We start from the raw sequence: 22,027 nt of genomic DNA on the forward strand, positions 1-22,027 counted from the left end.
TGGGTTGTTTTCAGTAAAATTTCCATTTGTAGGTGTGTTTGTTAACTCTCTGACTTCTTGTGTCTGCAGGTGGATGAAAGCCAGACTGGAGAGCCAGGGTGGCTTGGTGGAGAACTGAAGGGGAAAACTGGATGGTTCCCTGCAAACTATGCTGAGAGAATTCCTGACAGTGAAGTTCCAGCCTCTGCCAAGCCCGTGGCCGAGCCCTCTGCTGCTCCCAAAGTGTCAGTGCAGGAAAGCTCCAGTGCCCTGGGAGCCCCTGCCCCTCCAGAGGCTCCTGCAGCAGCCAACAACTGGGCAGACTTCAGCTCCACGTAGGTCTGGGTGCTGCTGAGCCCCTCAGTGTGAGGAGTCCTTTGGAACTGGCACTGAACAAAGGAGCTACAGTGCAAACTAAAAATGCCTTCTGTGCAGTGAAAGGTGCTTTCTGGAGGAATCAGTTCAAATTGCAGCCCTGTGGGACTTGAGGCTTCTCCCATCACACCTGCCTGGGCACAGCTTGAGCAGGACACTGCCCCAAGGGAGGATGTGGGCATGGGGGGAACCCCAAGGTGTTCACTTCTCTTGGAATCACATAATCCCAGACTGGTTTGGGCTCAGGGGGACCTTAAATCCCACCCAGTGCCACCCCTGCCATGGCAGAGACACCTCCCACTGTCCCAGGCTGCTCCAGCCCCAGTGTCCAACCTGGAACTGAACATTCCAGGGATCCAGGGGCAGCCACAGCTGCTCTGGGAATTCCATCCCAGCCCCTGCCCACCCTGCCAGGGAACAATTTCCTCCTCATCTCCCACTTAAGTTTCCTCTCTTTCAAGCCATTCCCCCTTGCCCTCCACTCCTCTTCCTGATGAACAGTTCCTCTCCAGCTCTCCTGGAGCCCATTCAGACTCTGCAACCTCCAAAATCTCTTTCTCCTACATTTATTGCCACCAGGCTTTATTGAAGGCTTCCAACTTGCTTGGTTGAGAGTCTGTATTTGTTGCTGTCTAAGCAGCCTAAGGATATATTGTTATGCATAATATGCTAATAGCAGAGATGACATGAAAAGGTGATTTAATTCCTGATCACAGCATTAGTAAAACTGATGGAATTTGAACACATACCCTTCCCTGGATGTCTTCACTCAGTACATTGGGCACTTTTATCAACTGCAATTCCTTATCTTATGGCCATGAAATCCATATTTATAAAATTGATACCTCAATTTTGATATCTCCTCCTTAATAGGAGGCCCTGGCACAAGGTGGAATTCCCAGAGCAGCTGTGGCTGCCCCTGGATCCCTGGAATGTTCAGTTCCAGGTTGGACACTGGGGCTGGAGCAGCCTGGGACAGTGGGAGGTGTCCCTGCCCATAGCACTGGGTGGATTTTAAGGTCCAAACCCAAACCATTCCATGATTCTCTGTCTAAAGGAAAGGGATATGAGAGTTGAGTGATGTGCAGGGGGAAGATTTCAAACCAGTTTTTGAAAGAGTGATGAATTATTTTTATTTCTCTTTCTACTGTGCATAATGCAGCCTGCACTGCTTGAACTTCTGTTTGTTGGGACACAGCTAAGGACTGAAATAAAAACCTGTCCTTCAGTGGCAAGGACGAGGAGCTCAGTTTGGGGGTTGCCTTTGATGGTAAAGCTGTGGTTAACCAGTGTTTAATTGCACTGCTGCACCTGGAGTTCAGGTGCTTGTGGGTATTCATGGAAAAGAAATTATTGTAATACTGAGTATTGAAATACTTGTTCTGCATGACTTCTTTTGTTCCTACTGTTAAAAAAAAGTAGGAATGACATCTTTCTTTTCTTTTTTCTTTGCAGCTGGCCAACAAACAGCAGTGAGAAGGCAGAGAGTGATAACTGGGATGCCTGGGCAGCTCAGCCCTCCCTGACCGTGCCCAGCGCGGGGCAGCTCCGGCAGCGCTCGGCCTTCACCCCTGCCACTGTCACAGGCTCCTCCCCATCCCCTGTCCTGGGCCAGGTCAGCTCTGGGCTCACCCACATCTTCTGAGCCACCACAGAGGCTTGGAGACCTAAGTGGGAACCTTGCCTGTGCATTGAAACACTCACTGACATGGGGGAGGGATGACAGGGAGGGTCCCACCTGCAGAGCTGCCCCAGGCCTGGATCCCAGCACAGGGAGGAGCTGGAGCTGCTGGAGAGAGCCCAGAGGAGGCAGCAGGATGAGCAGAGGGATGGAGCAGCTGTGCTGGGAGGAAAGGCTGGCAGAGCTGGCATTGTTCACCTGCACAGGAGAAGCTTTGGGCTGAGCTCAGGGTGGCCTTGCAGGGCCTGGAGGAGCTGCAGGAAACATGGAGAGAGACAATTGCCAAGGGATGGAGGGACAGGACACAGGGAATGGCTTCAGAGCAGCATTGGATGGGACACTGGGAATTAGGAATTGTTCCCTGGGATGGTAGTGAGGGGCTGGGATGGAATTCCCAGAGCAGCTGTGGCTGCCCCTGGATCCCTGGAAGTGTCCCAGTTCCAGGTTGAACACTGGGGCTGGGAGCAGCCTGGGACAGTGGGAGGTGTCCCTGTCATGGCAGGGGTGGCACTGGATGGGCTTTGAGGTCCCTTCCAACCCAGGCCATTCTGTGGATCTTTAATCCACTGGCAACATCTGGGGCAGGATTTCACACAGAGCAGTTTTTGGTTTGTTGGTCTGGGGTGGTATTTTAGATTTTGGTGGTCAGGTTTGGGTCACTTCCTTGGGGCTTTCTTGACTCCCATGACCTTCACTCCCAAGTGGGTTAAATGGAATAGCAATGACAGAGCTTCCCAGCTGAATTCTGTCCCTCTGTTCAGGCATCTCTTCTTCCTCGTTGGAACAACAAACTGTTCTTGGGGGTTCATGTGTTCTGGGAAGTGCTAAATATCTACCCCATTGCAAAAAGAAATTGAAATGTGCCATGAACAATGTGCAGCAAAGCATCATTTTCCATAAAATGGACTTTAAGTCCTGCCAAAGCAGCTTCACAAGTACTTATTACATGTGCCTCTTAAGTAAAAGTAATTCACTTAATCTTGATGCATTGATGATGTGTAAACAGACAGAAATGCAGGAGGACTGTAAGCATTTCTGGAATTACTTTGCAAGTTTAACTGCTGCTTTAGCTGAGCCAGAGTCTGTATTTGTTGCTGTCTAAGCAGCCTAAGGATGTAATTCTTTAAGCAGCTTTCTTGCTGAAGGCGGAGCACGACTGACTCCTCTCTCTTTCTTTCTGAAGGGTGAAAAAGTGGAGGGGCTTCAAGCCCAGGCTCTGTACCCTTGGAGAGCAAAGAAAGACAACCACCTGAACTTCAACAAGAACGATGTGATCACTGTTCTGGAGCAGCAGGACATGTGGTGGTTTGGGGAGGTGCAGGGACAGAAGGGCTGGTTCCCCAAATCCTACGTGAAGCTCATTTCAGGCCCCATCAGGAAGTCCACGAGGTATTTGGTTTGCTTTTCTTGTCCTTTGATTCTCTGCTGGAGTACAAGGAAATAGGAGGAGCTGCACACTTGAATTTTAAAGTTCTACCCTTTTAAAAGGGCTCTTATTTTTTATCTTATTTTGACTTCCAAGCCTGAAAATTTGTGTCAGTAAGAAGAAAACCGACCTCAGTTCTCCTTGTGCCTCACTAACAAAAGATTAATTGGCCATCTTAATTTTATGTGACTTGCAACTGAAAAATGAGTGTATTGGACTTTCTGAAGTACAGCTCTAAGAGCTCTTCTCTGCCCAAAATTAAAAGATATTCCTCAAATCTAAATCACTTCTCATGATTCTTGGAGGATTAAACTTTTAAAATCTCATTTTTTGTAATGTGAAGGCAACATTAGCATTAGGCATGCAAATGAGAATGATTTTAGATCTTTTTTTTTTCCTGAGGAAAAAGAGGAGATGCAGAAAATTCTGTATTTAAGACACTTGCTTAAATGTGACCATGACATAGCACTAGATTGAAAGCTTTATTTTGCACATTTACTGTCTCTTCTTTGAAAGCCCAGGGTGTTGCTTGGGGGTACACGTGCATTTTCAAGTTTGAAATATAATAATATTTTTTTCTGAAGAGATTGGATTTGTTAAATAACCATCATTTTCTTCTAAAGCATGGATTCTGGTTCCTCAGAAAGTCCTGCTAGTCTGAAAAGAGTAGCATCCCCAGCAGCCAAGGCAGCGATGTCAGGGGAAGGTGAGTCCTGGCAGCCTCTTCCTCTGCCACTGAACACAAGAACTCTGCTTTTTGCCAAAATCATGGGTCAGGTTGTGCTGTTCAAATCCATGTGCAAAACACTTTGCCTCCAGAATAATTTAGAATTATTATTATTAGAGTAACAGTTATTGTATGTTGTGTGTAGAGAAGGAATAATTTCAAATATCACAAAAGATATGAAAAGATGTAGTTTGTACTTTTTCCAATATTTCTGGTTTTGGCCATTATTTTGGTAACATTTTCTGATCTAGAATGAGTTTTCACAGAGGGGTCAATAAGCACATCTGTCCATGGTGTCAGGAATTGGGAAATATTTTGATTTCCCCCAAAGCTCACTCCCAGTGTTTCATTAAATCTCTTAATGAAGGCAGTGACAGTCACTTAGAGATCCTTGTGGTCAGCTCCATTTGAAAGGTGGAGCACAGGCACAGAATTCAGATATTTTTCTGAAGGGTTTTAAAAGGGGAATTCCTGGCAGTTGTCACCCTTCAGCTGGAGGGGAATGTCCCCACATGAGCTGCCTCAACTCTTAGTGCCCTGCAGTGCAGAGTCAGCTGTAGGTTAATTAAATCACAGGCAGAGGTGATCAGTTAATCTAGATGTAGGTTATGGGTGAACATTTGTGTACTGTCCCTACAGCACACCTGAAGTTTCTAACTGCAATTCCATTTACATTTAATTTGCATCTGGCATGAGCAGCACAGAAACTAAAAGGAGGGAACAGCAGAGAAAAGGGAGATAATCAATTATTTCAGTAATTGATTCAGTGTTATTTCAAATTATGTCAGTATTGGTCAGTAAATATTCCATAGAATCCCAGCTGGTTTGGGTTGGAAGGGACCTTAAAGATCACCTTGTTCTGTTTCTCCTCATGTTTGAGGAGAAGGATTTGTGGACATGCAGAGTCTTGTCCCATGTGGGATATCTCAGGTGTGGTGTTTGTATTACACCACTTTTGTTTAAACACTTCCAAGAAACTCTGGTTTTGAGAAACAACAAAGCATTTTGAGACACAATAAAGGATTCAGCATCTTCTGTTGAGAGGCTTGAAGAAAAGCTCATGTGCAGGTGATTTTTAAGGTGTGTGGACTTTGTATCCCAAACTCTGAAAATTCCACTCATCAACACAAACCAGAAACCACTGGGAAACATATTTAATATCTAAATGAATGATTTATATACATTTAATTATAATAGCAAATTATTTACACACCCCCCCCCCGAGGCAGCCTTTTGATAGATCCTCTTCACTTCCGATAGATACAATTTTATGAATTAAATATTGATGTTTCAATGAGTAATAAATAATAAATTTACCTTCTGCCTAGCCCTGATATCAATGAGGTTTTGCAGAGGGTCACTGGGGGTTTCTCAGGGGTTCTCCATGTGCTGTATTTCCATTTTTCAGAGTACATTGCCATGTACACCTACGAGAGCTCGGAGCAGGGAGACCTCACTTTCCAACAAGGTGACCTGATCCTGGTGACAAAGAAAGATGGTGACTGGTGGACGGGAACGCTGGGTGATAAATCAGGAGTTTTCCCATCTAATTATGTGAGACTCAAAGATTCTGAGGTAGAGAAATGTTTTCTTTGGGGTTGTAGTGGTAGCTGCAAGGCAGGGCGTCGTAAGGGAAATAAAAATACATTGCAGATTTACTGACTGAGACTGGAAAGGAAAAACAACTGCAGTAACAACAGTAGTTGCATTTTACAACTTAATATGGTGAATAACTTGGGGGATCTTCCATTAAAATAATGCCAACATCAGTGGTGCACTTGGCAGGTTTGTAGACACTGATCAGAACAGCCATGATTGTTTTATTGTCCTGGTAAGTTTTTAATGCCTGAGCTGTATCTTACTGCCATTATTGAAAAAAAAAACCCACAAAAATCTACATAGCAATATTTCAGTCTATTACGTTTTTTCCCCATCATTTCTTGCAATCAAGAACAAATTTTGCACCAAAGCTTTGCTAACTACTGTATTTATTTGACAGTTTTTGACTGAATAATAGAGATGTTTAATAGATGTTTCATCTCTTTTTATCTTGAAATAATTCCATAGAACACATCCTTGTTTTTTGGGTTTTTTTTTTTTTTGCTTTCTTTTTAGGCATTCTAAACAGAGATGTTCTTTCATCTATATGGCTTGAGAGGATAATTTATCTCCCGGTAGAAATTGTTTAGATTCAGAGTTGGGTACACAACTTGATGAGAAGGTTTCTGGTTTATATCTCTAGAATAATGGGGAGCTAAAGGTAAATAAATAAAAATCAGTGGATTTGGGGGAATCTGGATGGTAATGCACAAGAACACAGTGCAAGACTGCAGCACAGAGCCTGAGCACAGTCACTCCTTAAAACCATTCCTGCTGCTGCAAAAGCCAGAGGATAAAACCTGCAGTGAAACCTGCAGCTTAGGAAACCTTTCAAGAGGAAATTTCTGCAGTGTCAGGGAATTCCAACAACATCCTCTGGGCCAGGATTAAAAACCTTGCAGTTGGGGATGTTCAGTATTGCAGTTCGTGGAGAAATGGGATTGGGACACTGCTGGTGACAAATCCTCATGGAGAGCTCAGGTGTTCAGTTCTGAGTCCCCTTTTCTCAGAGAGCTCAGTTTGCTGTTTCTCTCAGTGCATTTCACACAAGCCTGCTCCAAGTTCCTTTTTGCTGGTGAAAATCCCACCTTCAGCTCAAATTTTGATGAGAGAGGGAGGAAAAAGCACAGAGCTGGTAGAGCCCCTGCTCCTGGCATCATGCCAGGGTTCCTGTGCCTGCAGGACACGGAGCTGCCTCCAAATGGGTACCTGGGTTTTGCTTTCCAGCCTGCCCCCAGAGCCAAGTTTGGCAGAGGATTTCAGAGTCTGGGCACTCAGATGTGCTACTGTGCTTGGACAGCTGCCTGGGCCTGGAAGATGTTCTGAAAAGAGAAATAATTTCATGTGTTTGGCACTACTGACAGGCTCAAAGAAAAGCAGGGGTGATCTTTCAGTAGCAAGGGCAGAGTTTCTAGAAATTACTCAAAATCTCAATGGTTTCTACAGCAGAAGAATTTTTAAAATTTGTTCTTCTGTGCCAGGTTGTGCCCATTCACCTCAGGGTGCTAAAATAAACCATTCCTTGTTCCTTCAAGCTTCAGTCTATTTAAAAAGTGGGAAAGTCTTTGTTCTTCAGAGGAACAATGGCCCATTCTGAGGGTTTTCCTTGGGGGGAGGTGGATGGATACAGGGTTTTATTCTGGATGCTGGTGAGAATCCCTCTGTGGGGATGGACCTCAGGGGGGGCTTGGAAACACAACAGTTTTAAGACATCTGATTACAAAACTTTGCATAGGGATTCAGAAAATAATCCCTGAATGGATCAGGTTGGGATTTGAAGGGTCCTGCTGTACAACACAATTGGCAAGTGCTTGCTGGGTTTATTAAACTGACAAAGCAAGTTCTGCTCTGCTGGCTCAGGAGACTCCATCACTTGTCACAAAATGCCCTCAGGTGCTCAGTGAGTGTCCCAGGTGTGCAGGGGGACATAGAGCAGGCTCTGTCCTCTCTGCTATGTTTCCTCTCAGCAGAAGGAATAGAAAATGCTTCTCCATCTCCTGAGTGGGGACCATCCTAAATGCCCTATTTCTGAATTTAGTTATTTATTGAAGTGCTGTAGGACTTTTCCGTGTGTTCCTTCTGCTTTTGCAATGAGGATTCAGAGACTCAAAGACAATTCAGACAGTCTGATCAAGGTGAATTTGAAGTTTCTATTTTAAAATCATCTCTCTGTTTCACAGAGTCCCAGCCTGTTTGGTCTGTCCATGTGCTTCTAATCCAGCAGCATGGGTGTTGACCAAAGGATGTCTGGGAGGAGGGGTCCTCTGAAGGTCCAGGCACTTTCCTGAGGAGGGCAGAGGGTGTTCCTCTACCAGAAACACTTCCCAGAGCAGAAGGAATTGCTGGCATCATCACCCTGTCAGTCCTTTGGTTCATTCCCCTCTGTGGGGCTGTCGAGGCCATGTCCCCCTGTCCCCAGAGCTGCCCTGGGTCCGTCCTGATCCCCTGTGGGGCTCTCCTGAGTCCCTGCTCTGTGACCCAGCTCACAGGGGTGCAGGGAAGGGTGGGGATCTAGGGAGAATCAGAAGAATTCAGGGACGAGAGGAAGATTCACAGCTCCTGGGGGGTGTGACTGTAATAATCTGACAGTGACAGGAAAGGAGCACTAAGCATCAAGGCAAGCTGAGCCTGAATCTGATAATCCATTTTCTAGGTGGCTCAGAACCAACACACGGGTGTGAATGGCCCTTTTCTCTCAGCCACTGAGCTGTTCTGCAGTTTATTCCTGTGTTTAATTTCTGCCAGAATCCCCAAGTTTTCACAGCAGCAGTTGATAGGGAGAATATGGAGGAGGAAACTGTTCTTTTCCAGAGAGGATTTAGGATTCTGTGGAAACCTGCAGGTGGTTTGATGTTTGTAAGGAGCATCCTGAAGGTGAAGAAGGTGAAGTTGAGGGAGGTGGAAGTGTTGAAGGCAAGAGGACATTTATGGCTGCCCAGCATTTCTGACCACAGTGCAGTTTAGATTTAAGTTGCTGTTGTCCACCTCAGACCTCTTTACTGCAGGACATAGGACTGGCAGTAGTCTGGGAGGAAAATGCAGGAATTATTTAGTGGCAGGAACTGATGTCAGGTTTTCCAGGATTTCTTGTGGCTGTTCAAAGGCTTTGCTTCCCAATCCCTTGGATGCTGATGTTCATCCCTCACCCCACCTTGTCTGGGTGCAGGCAGGTATATTTACAATCTAGCTTTTTGGAGGGATGAAAACTTCTGTTGTTTCATCTCAGCTCCACAGAATTCCCATTCAGTAGATATATGGATTTGCATTTACAAATGGGATCTACTTTAGAAATACAAATGGGATCTACTTTGGTATTTGCAGCCCATGAAAGGGAATAAAACTCTGCAATTCTGCTTTAACAAATCATCCACTCCATGCTTGGTATTTATTCCCAGATATCTAAAATATGAAGGATTTCCGTAAGAACAGAATTTCCTGTCAGTTTTTGACTCCCGTGCTTGTTGAGTGTGTTGAGTGCAGCTTTGTAAATCATTTTCATGTACTGGAGAAAAAACCTGAGTGCTAAAATTGCATCTTGTTCTCCATTTCAAGGCTCCAGGAGCAGCTGGGAAAACGGGAAGCTTAGGGAAGAAACCTGGTGAGTCAAATATTGTGACAGCACCTTCTCTCTGTTCTTAAGTGTTCAATTCAATGGCAACAAAACCTTTTCCATGAAAACAGAGTATGTTTGCTCTTGGTCATCTTGGAGTAATTTGCACTGATGAAAACTATGAAATAACTGGAATGAATGCAGTTAATAAAGAATGTAACTGTAATAAAAGAATTCATCCTCTAATCATTCTAGCGTGTCAATCACTACAACATGTAGCTAGAGAATAAAAATCTGGTTGCTCAAAAGTGAATACAAACTTCCTGATGGATTGCTGAGCACAGCAATGGGAGCCATTCCCCCTTGTCCTGGCTTTCCAGGTCTTGTCCCAAGTCCCTCTCCAGGTTTCTTAGCTGTGAAAGCAGAAGACAGGAGGAGGAATTTCTTATTAAATACAGCAAGTGCTGGCAGGAGAGTGGAAGGTTTAAGCAGAGAAAACCAAGAGCAGAGTCAGTGCTGGGTGAGGGCAAAGCCAGGGAGTTGTGGGGCCAGGAACAGAGCTCTGCTCCTGGAAAGGGCAGGGTTGGATAGGATGTTGGGAATTAGGAATTGTTCCCTGCCAGGGAGGGCAGGCCCTGGCACAAGGTGGAATTCCCAGAGCAGCTGTGGCTGCCCCTGGATCCCTGGAATGTTCAGTTCCAGGTTGGACACTGGGGCTGGAGCAGCCTGGGGCAGTGGGAGGTGTCCCTGCCATGGCAGGGGTGACACTGGGTGGGCTCTGAGGTCCCTCCAACCCAGACCATTCCATGACTCCATGAATTTGTGTGCTCATCCCAGGTCCAGGTTGAAAGCACCTTTAGAACTCAGCTCCAGCCTCTCCGTCACCTGCCTGGCTCCCCTGTCCCTGCCTCTCCTCTCCCTGCTGACAGATCCTGAGGGAGGTTCTGCTGTACTCCGTTCCTGGGTCCTTTGCAGTGCCCATGGATTGTTCCTCATCCTCCTCATGCTGTTCATTTGTATCTCAGTTGTTTCTCTGATAGTTTTTAATGTTCCTAATGGTCTTTTCCTTCTAAGTTTCATATCACTTGTTTGATCATTTCCATGATGGCCTTCAGCTCTCTTTGTAGCTTCCCTGCATCAAGCCCTCCCTCAGTTCCCAAACTTCCAGGGTTTGTGGATTCCTCCAGCTTTGGAATGAATCCCTCAGGGATGAGAAAGTGTGCTGGATCCCACAGGGAAGGTCCAGCAGCACCAACCCCACTCTGTGTGTGTGAAGCTTTGTGTGTGAAACTTTGTGTGTGTTAACCTTTGTGTATGTGAAACTGTGTGTTAACCTTTGTGCATGTGAAACTGTGTGAAACTTTGTGTGTGTTAAACTTGGGGTGTGTGAAACTTTGTGTGTGTGAAGCTTTGTGTGTGTTAAACTTTGTGTATGTGAAACTGTGTGTGAAACTTTGTGTGTGTGAAACTCTGTGTGTGAAACTGTGTGTGTTAAACTGTGTGTGTTAAACTTTTTGTATGTGAAACTTTGTGTGTGTTAAACTGTGTGTGTTAAACCGTGTGTGTGTTAAACTGTGTGTGTGTTAAACTGTGTGTGTGTTAAACTGTGTGTGTTAAACTGTGTGTGTGTTAAATTGTGTGTGTGTTAAACTGTGTGTGTTAAACTCTGTGTGTGTTAAACTGTGTGTGTTAAACTGTGTGTGTGTTAAACTGTGTGTGTGTTAAACTGTGTGTGTTAAACTCTGTGTGTGTTAAACTGTGTGTGTTAAACTGTGTGTGTGTTAAACTGTGTGTGTTAAACTGTGTGTGTTAAACTGTGTGTGTGTTAAACTGTGTGTGTTAAACTGTGTGTGTTAAACTCTGTGTGTGTTAAACTCTGTGTGTGTTAAACTGTGTGTGTGTTAAACTGTGTGTGTGTTAAACTGTGTGTGTGTTAAACTGTGTGTGTTAAACTGTGTGTGTGTTAAACTGTGTGTGTGTTAAACTGTGTGTGTGTTAAACTGTGTGTGTTAAACTCTGTGTGTGTTAAACTGTGTGTGTTAAACTGTGTGTGTGTTAAACTGTGTGTGTGTTAAACTGTGTGTGTGTTAAACTGTGTGTGTGTTAAACTGTGTGTGTGTTAAACTGTGTGTGTGTTAAACTGTGTGTGTGTTAAACTGTGTGTGTTAAACTGTGTGTGTGTTAAACTGTGTGTGTGTTAAACTGTGTGTGTGTTAAACTGTGTGTGTTAAACTCTGTGTGTGTTAAACTCTGTGTGTGTTAAACTGTGTGTGTGTTAAACTGTGTGTGTGTTAAACTGTGTGTGTGTTAAACTGTGTGTGTTAAACTGTGTGTGTGTTAAACTGTGTGTGTGTTAAACTGTGTGTGTGTTAAACTGTGTGTGTTAAACTCTGTGTGTGTTAAACTGTGTGTGTTAAACTGTGTGTGTGTTAAACTGTGTGTGTGTTAAACTGTGTGTGTGTTAAACTGTGTGTGTGTTAAACTGTGTGTGTGTTAAACTGTGTGTGTGTTAAACTGTGTGTGTGTTAAACTGTGTGTGTTAAACTGTGTGTGTGTTAAACTGTGTGTGTGTTAAACTGTGTGTGTTAAACTGTGTGTGTTAAACTGTGTGTGTTAAACTGTGTGTGTGTTAAACTGTGTGTGTTAAACTCTGTGTGTGTTAAACTGTGTGTGTTAAACTCTGTGTGTGTTAAACTGTGTGTGTTAAACTGTGTGTGTTAAACTGTGTGTGTGTTAAACTGTGTGTGTTAAACTGTGTGTGTTAAACTCTGTGTGTGTTAAACTCTGTGTGTGTTAAACTGTGTGTGTTAAACTGTGTGTGTTAAACTGTGTGTGTGTTAAACTGTGTGTGTGTTAAACTGTGTGTGTGTTAAACTGTGTGTGTTAAACTGTGTGTGTTAAACTGTGTGTGTTAAACCGTGTGTGTGTTAAACCGTGTGTGTGTTAAACTGTGTGTGTTAAACTGTGTGTGTTAAACTGTGTGTGTTAAACCGTGTGTGTGTTAAACCGTGTGTGTGTTAAACTGTGTGTGTTAAACTGTGTGTGTTAAACTGTGTGTGTGTTAAACTGTGTGTGTGTTAAACTGTGTGTGTGTTAAACTGTGTGTGTTAAACTGTGTGTGTTAAACTGTGTGTGTGTTAAACTGTGTGTGTGTTAAACTGTGTGTGTGTTAAACTGTGTGTGTTAAACTCTGTGTGTGTTAAACTGTGTGTGTTAAACTGTGTGTGTGTTAAACTGTGTGTGTGTTAAACTGTGTGTGTGTTAAACTGTGTGTGTGTTAAACTGTGTGTGTGTTAAACTGTGTGTGTGTTAAACTGTGTGTGTGTTAAACTGTGTGTGTTAAACTGTGTGTGTGTTAAACTGTGTGTGTGTTAAACTGTGTGTGTGTTAAACTGTGTGTGTTAAACTCTGTGTGTGTTAAACTCTGTGTGTGTTAAACTGTGTGTGTGTTAAACTGTGTGTGTGTTAAACTGTGTGTGTGTTAAACTGTGTGTGTTAAACTGTGTGTGTGTTAAACTGTGTGTGTGTTAAACTGTGTGTGTGTTAAACTGTGTGTGTTAAACTCTGTGTGTGTTAAACTGTGTGTGTTAAACTGTGTGTGTGTTAAACTGTGTGTGTGTTAAACTGTGTGTGTGTTAAACTGTGTGTGTGTTAAACTGTGTGTGTGTTAAACTGTGTGTGTGTTAAACTGTGTGTGTGTTAAACTGTGTGTGTTAAACTGTGTGTGTGTTAAACTGTGTGTGTGTTAAACTGTGTGTGTTAAACTGTGTGTGTTAAACTGTGTGTGTTAAACTGTGTGTGTGTTAAACTGTGTGTGTTAAACTCTGTGTGTGTTAAACTGTGTGTGTTAAACTCTGTGTGTGTTAAACTGTGTGTGTTAAACTGTGTGTGTTAAACTGTGTGTGTGTTAAACTGTGTGTGTTAAACTGTGTGTGTTAAACTCTGTGTGTGTTAAACTCTGTGTGTGTTAAACTGTGTGTGTTAAACTGTGTGTGTTAAACTGTGTGTGTGTTAAACTGTGTGTGTGTTAAACTGTGTGTGTGTTAAACTGTGTGTGTTAAACTGTGTGTGTTAAACTGTGTGTGTTAAACCGTGTGTGTGTTAAACCGTGTGTGTGTTAAACTGTGTGTGTTAAACTGTGTGTGTTAAACTGTGTGTGTTAAACCGTGTGTGTGTTAAACCGTGTGTGTGTTAAACTGTGTGTGTTAAACTGTGTGTGTTAAACTGTGTGTGTGTTAAACTGTGTGTGTGTTAAACTGTGTGTGTGTTAAACTGTGTGTGTTAAACTGTGTGTGTGTTAAACTGTGTGTGTGTTAAACTGTGTGTGTTAAACTGTGTGTGTTAAACTGTGTGTGTGTTAAACTGTGTGTGTTAAACTGTGTGTGTTAAACTGTGTGTGTGTTAAATCGTGTGTGTTAAACTGTGTGTGTGTTAAACTGTGTGTGTTAAACTGTGTGTGTTAAACTGTGTGTGTGTTAAACTGTGTGTGTTAAACTGTGTGTGTTAAACTGTGTGTGTGTTAAACTGTGTGTGTGTTAAATCGTGTGTGTTCCCCTCACCCTGCACATGGCTTGGGGACAGGGCTGAGCCTGACTTTGGGAGGACACCACAATTCCTGCAGCTCCTGGCAGCTCCAGTTGGAGCCAAACCTGGGTTAACCCTGTGGGGGCCAGAGTTGTTCCCTGCCTTTCCACAAGCACTGTGGAGCAGAGGAAATCCAGCAGCTGCTTTGGGTAATTCCCTGGAACTGTGTGCTCCCAGTTCCTCTGTGCCCCTCCAAGCAGAGCCCCTGTTCTGGGAGAGCCTCCATGGAACAGAGATTTCCAGAGAAATCCTGTTTGCTGCATTTGGAGTACATTCATTGTTGGGTCAGGGGTGAGGAATTTTCTGCCAGCCTTAATTTCTACCTCTTGGTGCACCTTCATTATTTTATCATTGATGTGTCCCCTCTTGCTAATTGGGGAGCTCAGTGCAAAGCTGTAATTACTGGAAAACACTGGATTTTAACAACTCTATAGTTCTTCTCCTTCTTCCCATTATTATTATTATTACTATTATCATCAATGTGTCTCCTCTTCTTAGGGAGCTCAGTGCAAAGCTGTATTTACTGGAAAATACTGGATTTTAAGAGTTGTACAGTTCCTACTATTATTATTATTATTATTACTATTTATTTAAAACATTTTTTATCTCCTACCATAGAACTGCTGCACCTCTGGTTTATTACTCATCTATTCCTTTAGTGCTCTGAACCTCTCATTTATTTTACAGTTACCACACATATTCATGGAAATACATAAATCCACGATGATTCTATGGAAAGAAATAACACAGTCTTATAGCAGAACTAATGTTGGATAAAAGGTATTCAGATTTTTCAAATTAACCTTTTCTCTCCTCCTCTGCTTCAACAGAAATTGCCCAAGTTATTGCCTCTTACACAGCAACAGGCCCAGAACAACTGACTCTTGCTCCTGGCCAGTTGATTCTCATCAGAAAGAAGAATCCAGGTGGTTGGTGGGAAGGAGAGCTCCAAGTTAGTTCCTTTTTTTTTTCCCTAGTAAAATTCAATTTTAAAAAATAGCTGGTTTTAGTAGTTCAAAATGCTGCATGTGTCAATGATAAATAAATTTGACAACATTCTGCAGCAGCTCCCAGTAAAACACCTTTCCAAAACACAGACAAATCAATAAAACACCTTTCTAAACCACTGATAAACCAATAAAACACCTTTCCAAAACACTGATAAACCAATAAAACACCTTTCCAAAACTCTGATAATCCAATAAAACACCTTTCTAAAACGCAGATAAAACAATAGAACATCTTCCAAAACACAGATAAACCAATAAAACTCCTTTCCAAAACACAGATAAGCCAATAAAACTCCTTTCCAAAACACAGATAAGCCAATAAAACACCTTTCTAAAGCTCAGATAAAACCAATTTTTTATTCTCCTGTTCTACACCTGCAGGTCAAAGTGAAGGGAAAATAAGGCAGATGTTTTAAGCATTACATTGCTGGTTTAATGCAGTGTTCAAAAACATCTTAAATTATCTAAATAGACTTTAGATCAAGTATTTTCTTTTTTATTAAAGATTTAGACAGGGAAGGAAGTAGGTCAAGAGCAGTAAATCCTTTAGATGACATTTTTTCCACCAAAGTTAACAATCTCTTTTTAAGAGGCAAAATTCTCCTTTCCCTAAATTCCAACGTTATTCTAACACAAACTGTGAATAAACAGTTAAAATCATTCTTGATATAGAATTAGAAGCTGGGATTGAAAGTTCTGGAAGAAACTTTTTTACTGTAAGGGATTTTCACAGGTTTGATTTGCAATGGACATTGGATTTGGGGAAATAACAGGATGAGGTTTCCTGCTTTGGTGACACAAGGCATTGAAAAGCTTGGATACGTTTCTGTAAAAGAAAATAGGAAATGTAGATTCTTAATCTCTCTTTAAACTGTCACAATCTGGGGATCTATTGAAATGCAATTCTTTACATCATGAACGAGAGTTTAATTGGAAATATTAATAAGATTCCACGTTGAAATTATAATACTCAAGTAGTGCCACAAAAGCAGCAGAGTTTTTCCTCACCCAAGCCCTTGTGCCGTGCTGAGCCGGCTCCCAGCCGAGCTCCTGGAGCCTTGGCTGCCCGGGGCTGGGGCTGAGCAGCCTCTGTCTCTGCAGGCACGGGGCAAGAAGCGCCAGATCGGCTGGTTCCCTGCCAACTACGTCAAACTGCTGAGCCCTGGCACCAGCAAGAGCACACCCACCGAGCTGCCCAGGCCTGCAGCAGCCTCAGGTGAGCCCTGCCAGCCTGCCCTGCCCTGCCCTGCCCTGCCCTGCCCTGCCCTGCCATCCCTGCCCTGCCCTGCCACCCTGCCCTGCCATCCCTGCCCTGCCCTGCCACCCTGCCCTGCCCTGCCCTGCCATCCCTGCCCTGCCCTGCCACCCTGCCCTGCCATCCCTGCCCTGCCCTGCCACCCTGCCCTGCCATCCCTGCCCTGCCCTGCCCTGCCATCCCTGCCCTGCCCTGCCACCCTGCCCTGCCCTGCCATCCCTGCCCTGCCCTGCCATCCCTGCCCTGCCCTGCCATCCTGCCCTGCCATCCCTGCCCTGCCCTGCCATCCTGCCCTGCCATCCCTGCCCTGCCCTGCCATCCTGCCCTGCCCTGCCATCCTGCCCTGCCCTGCCCTGCCATCCTGCCCTGCCCTGCCCTGCCCTGCCCTGCCATCCTGCCCTGCCATCCCTGCCCTGCCCTGCCATCCTGCCCTGCCCTGCCATCCCTGCCCTGCCCTGCCCTGCCATCCCTGCCCTGCCCTGCCACCCTGCCCTGCCCTGCCATCCCTGCCCTGCCCTGCCACCCTGCCCTGCCCTGCCCTGCCCTGCCATCCCTGCCCTGCCCTGCCATCCCTGCCCTGCCCTGCCATCCTGCCCTGCCCTGCCCTGCCCTGCCATCCCTGCCCTGCCCTGCCCTGCCATCCTGCCCTGCCATCCCTGCCCTGCCCTGCCATCCTGCCCTGCCCTGCCATCCTGCCCTGCCCTGCCCTGCCATCCCTGCCCTGCCATCCTGCCCTGCCCTGCCCTGCCCTGCCATCCCTGCCCTGCCCTGCCATCCCTGCCCTGCCCTGCCCTGCCCCCCTGCCCTGCCCTGCCCTGCCCTGCCCTGCCATCCCTGCCCTGCACCCTGTGCCTCTGCTGGGCCTTCAGCTGTGAGGGATGGGATGCTCCAGAGCCACTGGGGTGTTCCTGCATATCCCATCCCATCCCGTCCCATCCCGTCCCATCCCGTCCTGTCCCATCTCATCCCATTCCATCCCATCCCTACATTGTGGGACAGGAGCTCTGAGCTCTGGGATGTTCCTGCATCCCCCAAACCATCCCATCCCTGCCTTGACTGGGACAAGAGCTCTGGGATATGTCTCCATCCCCAAACTATCCCCTCTCTGCACTGACTGTGGGACAGAGCTCTGGGATGTGTCTCTCTCCCAGGCTATCCCATCCCTTCACTGTGGGACAGGAGATCTGAGCTCTGGGATGTTCCTGCATCCCCAAACCATCCCATCCCTGCAGTGTGGGACAGGACTGGAGAGGCTCAGGAGGATCCAGGGCTGGGGCCCTGACATGGGACAAACCCCCCAGGAGCTTTCCTCCTGCACTTGAGGGTTTATGAAAGGACACAGGAGTCACAGAACATTCACAGAATCACAGCATGGATGGGCTGGAAGGGCCTTCCCACATCCCATTCCATGATCCTGTGTTTGTGGAACTGCTGGTTGTTCTAAAGATCCAGAAAAAGCCTTTTCTAAAGCCTCCTGCAATTCAGGTTTAGCATGGTAACTCAGCACTGAGATACAACCTTTTACAAGGAAAGATAAGATTTTTTTAATACATCTTTAAAATTATTTCAGGTTTGACAATCTGGGACTTTCCCCACATGCTAAGTTTTACAGAATAAAACTTAAGCGCTTTTTGCATTGCCTACAGAACATCAAATTCTTAATTAAACTGTACTTAAAAAAAAAAAAGAGAAGCTGTTTAGCAAATAGAAGTAAGTTGCTGGCTTGGTACAAGGATGAAAATAAAATCAAATTTTCGGATTAATCCATTGGAGAGAAGCTGTCAGCATGGCTCATTAAGAGAAGTCTGATGTCTGGTGGGAAAAAACAGAAACCCTGTGACCTGGCAAAGAGAAAGCAGCAGAGCAATAGAGGGGATAATTTATTTAACTCAACAGTCCTGCTGCTTCAGGGAATTCAGGGAGCTGCTTTGTGAGGAGAGAGCAGAACCAGCTGTATTCTGAGATTGGATGAGTTCCACTGCAAGGAAATAGAAAATCCCTGCTGGAACCAGTCCTGGGGTGCAGTAGAGCAGCCTGGATGGCCTGGGATGCTTTTTGTGCAGTTCTGTTAATTTTCCCTTGGATTTTCCAAGATTTTTTTTGTCCTGAAAACCTCACTGGGACAACAAGGACATCACCATTGGCTTAATTTTGGATTATGCAGCTTCCAGTAGTGGAAGTTTAAACGTGTCACAGATTTTCCTGTCTCCTGACCAGTCCTGGCTGGGGGTTCCCAGCCAGGTTGGAACCCCCTGAGATGGTGGAAGGTGTCCCTGTCCATGGCAGGGGTGGCACTGGATGGGCTTGAAGGTCCCTTCTAACCCAAGCCTTGCTGGGATTCCATGAAACTTTTTGGGGATTTTTAAGCCCTTGGAGTCAGTTTGGGGAGGGCCGAGCTGAGCTCCAGGGTGGGCTCTGGGCACTGCAGGGTCCTGGAGCTGTCCTGAGCTATGGGCAGTGTCCAGAGGTGACCTCTGCATGTGGGCAGGCTCAGCTTGGGCTTTAGGGAAAGGCTCTGCCCTGTCCCAGAGGGTGCTGGCACTGCCCAGGCTCCCCAGGGAATGGGCACGGCCAGAGCTCCAGGAGCTGCCAGGGATGCCCAGGCTGGGATTGCTGGGGGGTGGATCAGGGATCCCCGAGGTCCTGCCCTCCAAAACTTCTCCATCAGATTTGGAATTCTCAGCTTCGAGAAGCAGCAGAAATTGGCCCAGGTGCGTGGGAGGTGACATGTGGGGATGGGGGTGGCACCGTGGGGATGCGTGGCGTTGGCCGCAGCCCCAGGTGAGCCGTGTCCCCCGCAGTGTGCCAGGTGATCGGCATGTACGACTACAGCGCCCAGAACGACGACGAGCTGGCCTTCAGCAAGGGCCAGATCATCACCGTGCTCAACAGGGAGGACCGCGACTGGTGGAAGGGGGAGGTCAATGGCCACGTGGGGCTCTTCCCCTCCAACTACGTGAAGCTGACCACGGACACGGACCCGAGCCAGCAGTGTGAGTGTCCCCGTCCCGCTCGGGCTCCTCCTGCCCCCTGGTCTGTTTGCTTTTGCTTTTATTCCCATCCCCGGAGCACCTTTCCCTCCCCACGCCCCATCGTCTTTTTTTGGTTTTGTTTTGTTTTTTTTTTTTTTTGCTCCATGCCTTTGCCACGCCTGCCTCGTTTTCCCTAGCTTGAATTTGCTCATTGTTTTGTTTTGCTTATGTGTTGTTTTCCTCCTTTTTCTAGGAATCATATGTTGTCCATCCCCCACTCAGGCTTGAAAGTCCTCAAAGAGACCCACTATCCCATAGCAGTGCCCAGAGGGATGATGGGAGATGCAGCCTTGATCATGTGCCTTCCAGCATGATCATCTACTGCCTTCTGAGTCAAGAACACACTGCACAGCAGTTTTACCTCATTTCACATTTAGTTGCATGGAATCGCAATGGTTAAGTTAATTACGGACAAAAATTAAACTGATTCAAAACAAACAAAAAAAAAAAAAAAAAAAAACCAACAAAACAAAACCACACACACTCAAAAAAAAAAAAATAATCAGAGGATAGTGGGTCCTTTTGTGGCTTTCAGAGTTACCAAACTAATTTTTCCACCTTTGCACAGGTGCTTTTGGTAGTTTTAAAAATTATTTTTTAAAGATATCTTTTAGCCTTTTAAAGGAAAAGTATAAATTAAATTCCTCATTGCGATTTTGTTTGTGCAAAAAGACCCACTATCAAGGAATGCTGCATGTGCTATTAAAATTGTTCCAAATGTCCATGAATTGGAGACTTTATGTATCTTTCTTTTTTTATTGTTCACTTGTCCAGTGTTGTCAATATGTCTCTTTTTTTAATTATTATTTTAATTTTTTTGTTTTGTTTTGTTTTTTGTTTTTTTGATTACAAAGAACAGAAGGAGTTCAAATCAGTTTAAGGAGGTTTAAATGTGCCCAGTTGCAGGTATTTTGTTGTGGTCCCTGTACTGTTTGTAACAGGTGTTGTTGTGAGTGTGTAACCCGTTGTGGAGAGGGGAAATGCCCAGAGGCAAACCGGAGTGCCGTTTTACCCAGCTCTGTTGATTTGATTTTGCACATTACTTGTAGCTGCAAACAGTGAGCAAACAGCCTGGTTTCTGTGTGTCCCTGGGCCTGTCCCATTCCTGGGGCAGGAATGTGGAATGTCCCCCTGGGTGGCACAATCCCCCCTGTGGCTTTCTGTGCAACACCACCAGTCTTTCTCCTGACAAGAACGAATGTATAGAACTATCTCCTGCAATTAATCTCCAATGTTTACATTTTTTTTTAAACTAGACTGTGGAATTTCTACAATTAATATGAAATGGAGCTTTCAGTGGAGTTGTAGCCGCGCTGTGTCCGTTCTCGTAGCGTTAGTGCTGAAATGCCTGGTGCTGGCAGTGCCCTCCTCCCAAACACCAACAGAGCCCTGCTACTTAATGATTTACCACTGAGTTACTCCTGGTTTCTGTGCCCCACTGTCCCCCAGCTCCTGCTGGCAGCCTGGAGCACTCCCAGCCCAGCTCCCTGCTCCCGACCCGTCCTGCGGTGCAAAGGACAAGTGAAGCTCCTTACTCAGTTGCACTTCAGTATTTCATCACTATGAATGTAAATTATATAAATATATAAAAACCTGCAGCTTTAACAACTGTAATACAGCCTTTCAATTAGTTCCATGTATAGAGAATTAAATCCTTCATACAAAAGAGGCCAACATGTGTTTGTTGTCTCGTTGCTGGGTCATGCTGAGCTCAAGCTCGCCAGGGGCCGTGAGAGCACCGAGGGATTTGCCAGCAGCACAGCCTGGAGCCCTTTGCCCCTCAGTGATGTTTGCTGGGCTCTTGGACGTTGTTTCACTCTTAATTACTCAGATTCATCATCATTATCTGCGGCCTTTTGCCCCTCTGGCTCAGGGGGGGATTGCTGGGGTGTCCTTGGACTCCCTGGTGGGTCCCTTCCAGCTCAGGATGTTCTCTGATTCCCAGGGGTTCTACGTGCTACCAAGCAGGGGATTTGGATTTGGTTCTTTTTAATAGATAAATCAAATAGTCTTTCTTGGTTTGCCATGGCTTTATCTGGATTTGGGATGTGTTTTATGCCAGAAGCTCAAGTCTGAAAATATGCACAACTGCAGAGATTTTCATTCTTTTTAGGGCAGTATTTAAATAGTAATAAATCTTTAGTTTCTGTCATAAAAAAATAATTCTTCTCCATCATGGCCTCTTGCTGACAGCTGCAGAATGGAACAGCACATCCCACTTGTGACTTTCAGTGCTTTCTGAGGGGATGGAGCAAGGTTTGACTCCACTCTGTCAATATTTATTGCATTAACTGATATATGAGCAAGAGGACTCTCTCTCTTTTCCTATCTTGAGCTGCTGGGTTGAAAACTGACTGGACTAAAAGCACTGGCCCTTAGGGACATTGTGTGTTCTGTGACTTCAGGCCAGAACTACCAATTGAATCTGTAGTGAAATATTTGCAATAATTCAGCTGTAGGGGATTCAGGTGCTGTTCTTTTCTTTCTCTTTACATCAAGTGAGAGGAAGAACAAAGCTCCTGCAGCCCTGCAGGTGCAGCCTTCTCTCCTGTGCCTCCCAAGGACTGAGACTGGAAACTTGCAGAGTCACTGAGTCCTAAAAAAGCTCCTGGGGCAGCTTTGCAGTGACCTGGAAGTCAGGAGTTGTCTCTCCGAGCCTCACAGAGAATCCTGGAATCCCTGATGCTGGCAAAGCCCTCCCAGCCCACGGAGTCCCAGCTGTGCCCCACGGCCACCTTGTCCCCAGCCCAGAGCACTGAGTGCCACGTCCAGGTGACACCTGCAGGGATGGGCACTGCAAACCTCCCTG

At 45.5% G+C, this 22,027-nt stretch overlaps 1 protein-coding gene across 1 annotated transcript in view; it reads left to right on the forward strand.

Moving 5' to 3' along the window:
- ITSN1 (intersectin 1) overlaps nucleotides 1–22,027 on the forward strand; it is a 110,159-nt gene that overhangs the window by 71,781 nt on the left and 16,351 nt on the right. Inside the window, exons 20-28 of the mRNA XM_062488218.1 lie at nucleotides 70–314; nucleotides 1,810–1,969; nucleotides 3,219–3,424; nucleotides 4,085–4,167; nucleotides 5,597–5,763; nucleotides 9,340–9,385; nucleotides 14,752–14,873; nucleotides 16,033–16,147; nucleotides 18,988–19,179. Of these exons, the coding sequence (XP_062344202.1) occupies nucleotides 70–314; nucleotides 1,810–1,969; nucleotides 3,219–3,424; nucleotides 4,085–4,167; nucleotides 5,597–5,763; nucleotides 9,340–9,385; nucleotides 14,752–14,873; nucleotides 16,033–16,147; nucleotides 18,988–19,179 (1,336 nt within the window). The remainder of the gene's footprint in view (nucleotides 1–69; nucleotides 315–1,809; nucleotides 1,970–3,218; nucleotides 3,425–4,084; nucleotides 4,168–5,596; nucleotides 5,764–9,339; nucleotides 9,386–14,751; nucleotides 14,874–16,032; nucleotides 16,148–18,987; nucleotides 19,180–22,027) is intronic.

This window comes from Cinclus cinclus, chromosome 2 (assembly GCF_963662255.1).
Source record: "Cinclus cinclus chromosome 2, bCinCin1.1, whole genome shotgun sequence".
Lineage (NCBI taxonomy): Eukaryota > Metazoa > Chordata > Aves > Passeriformes > Cinclidae > Cinclus > Cinclus cinclus.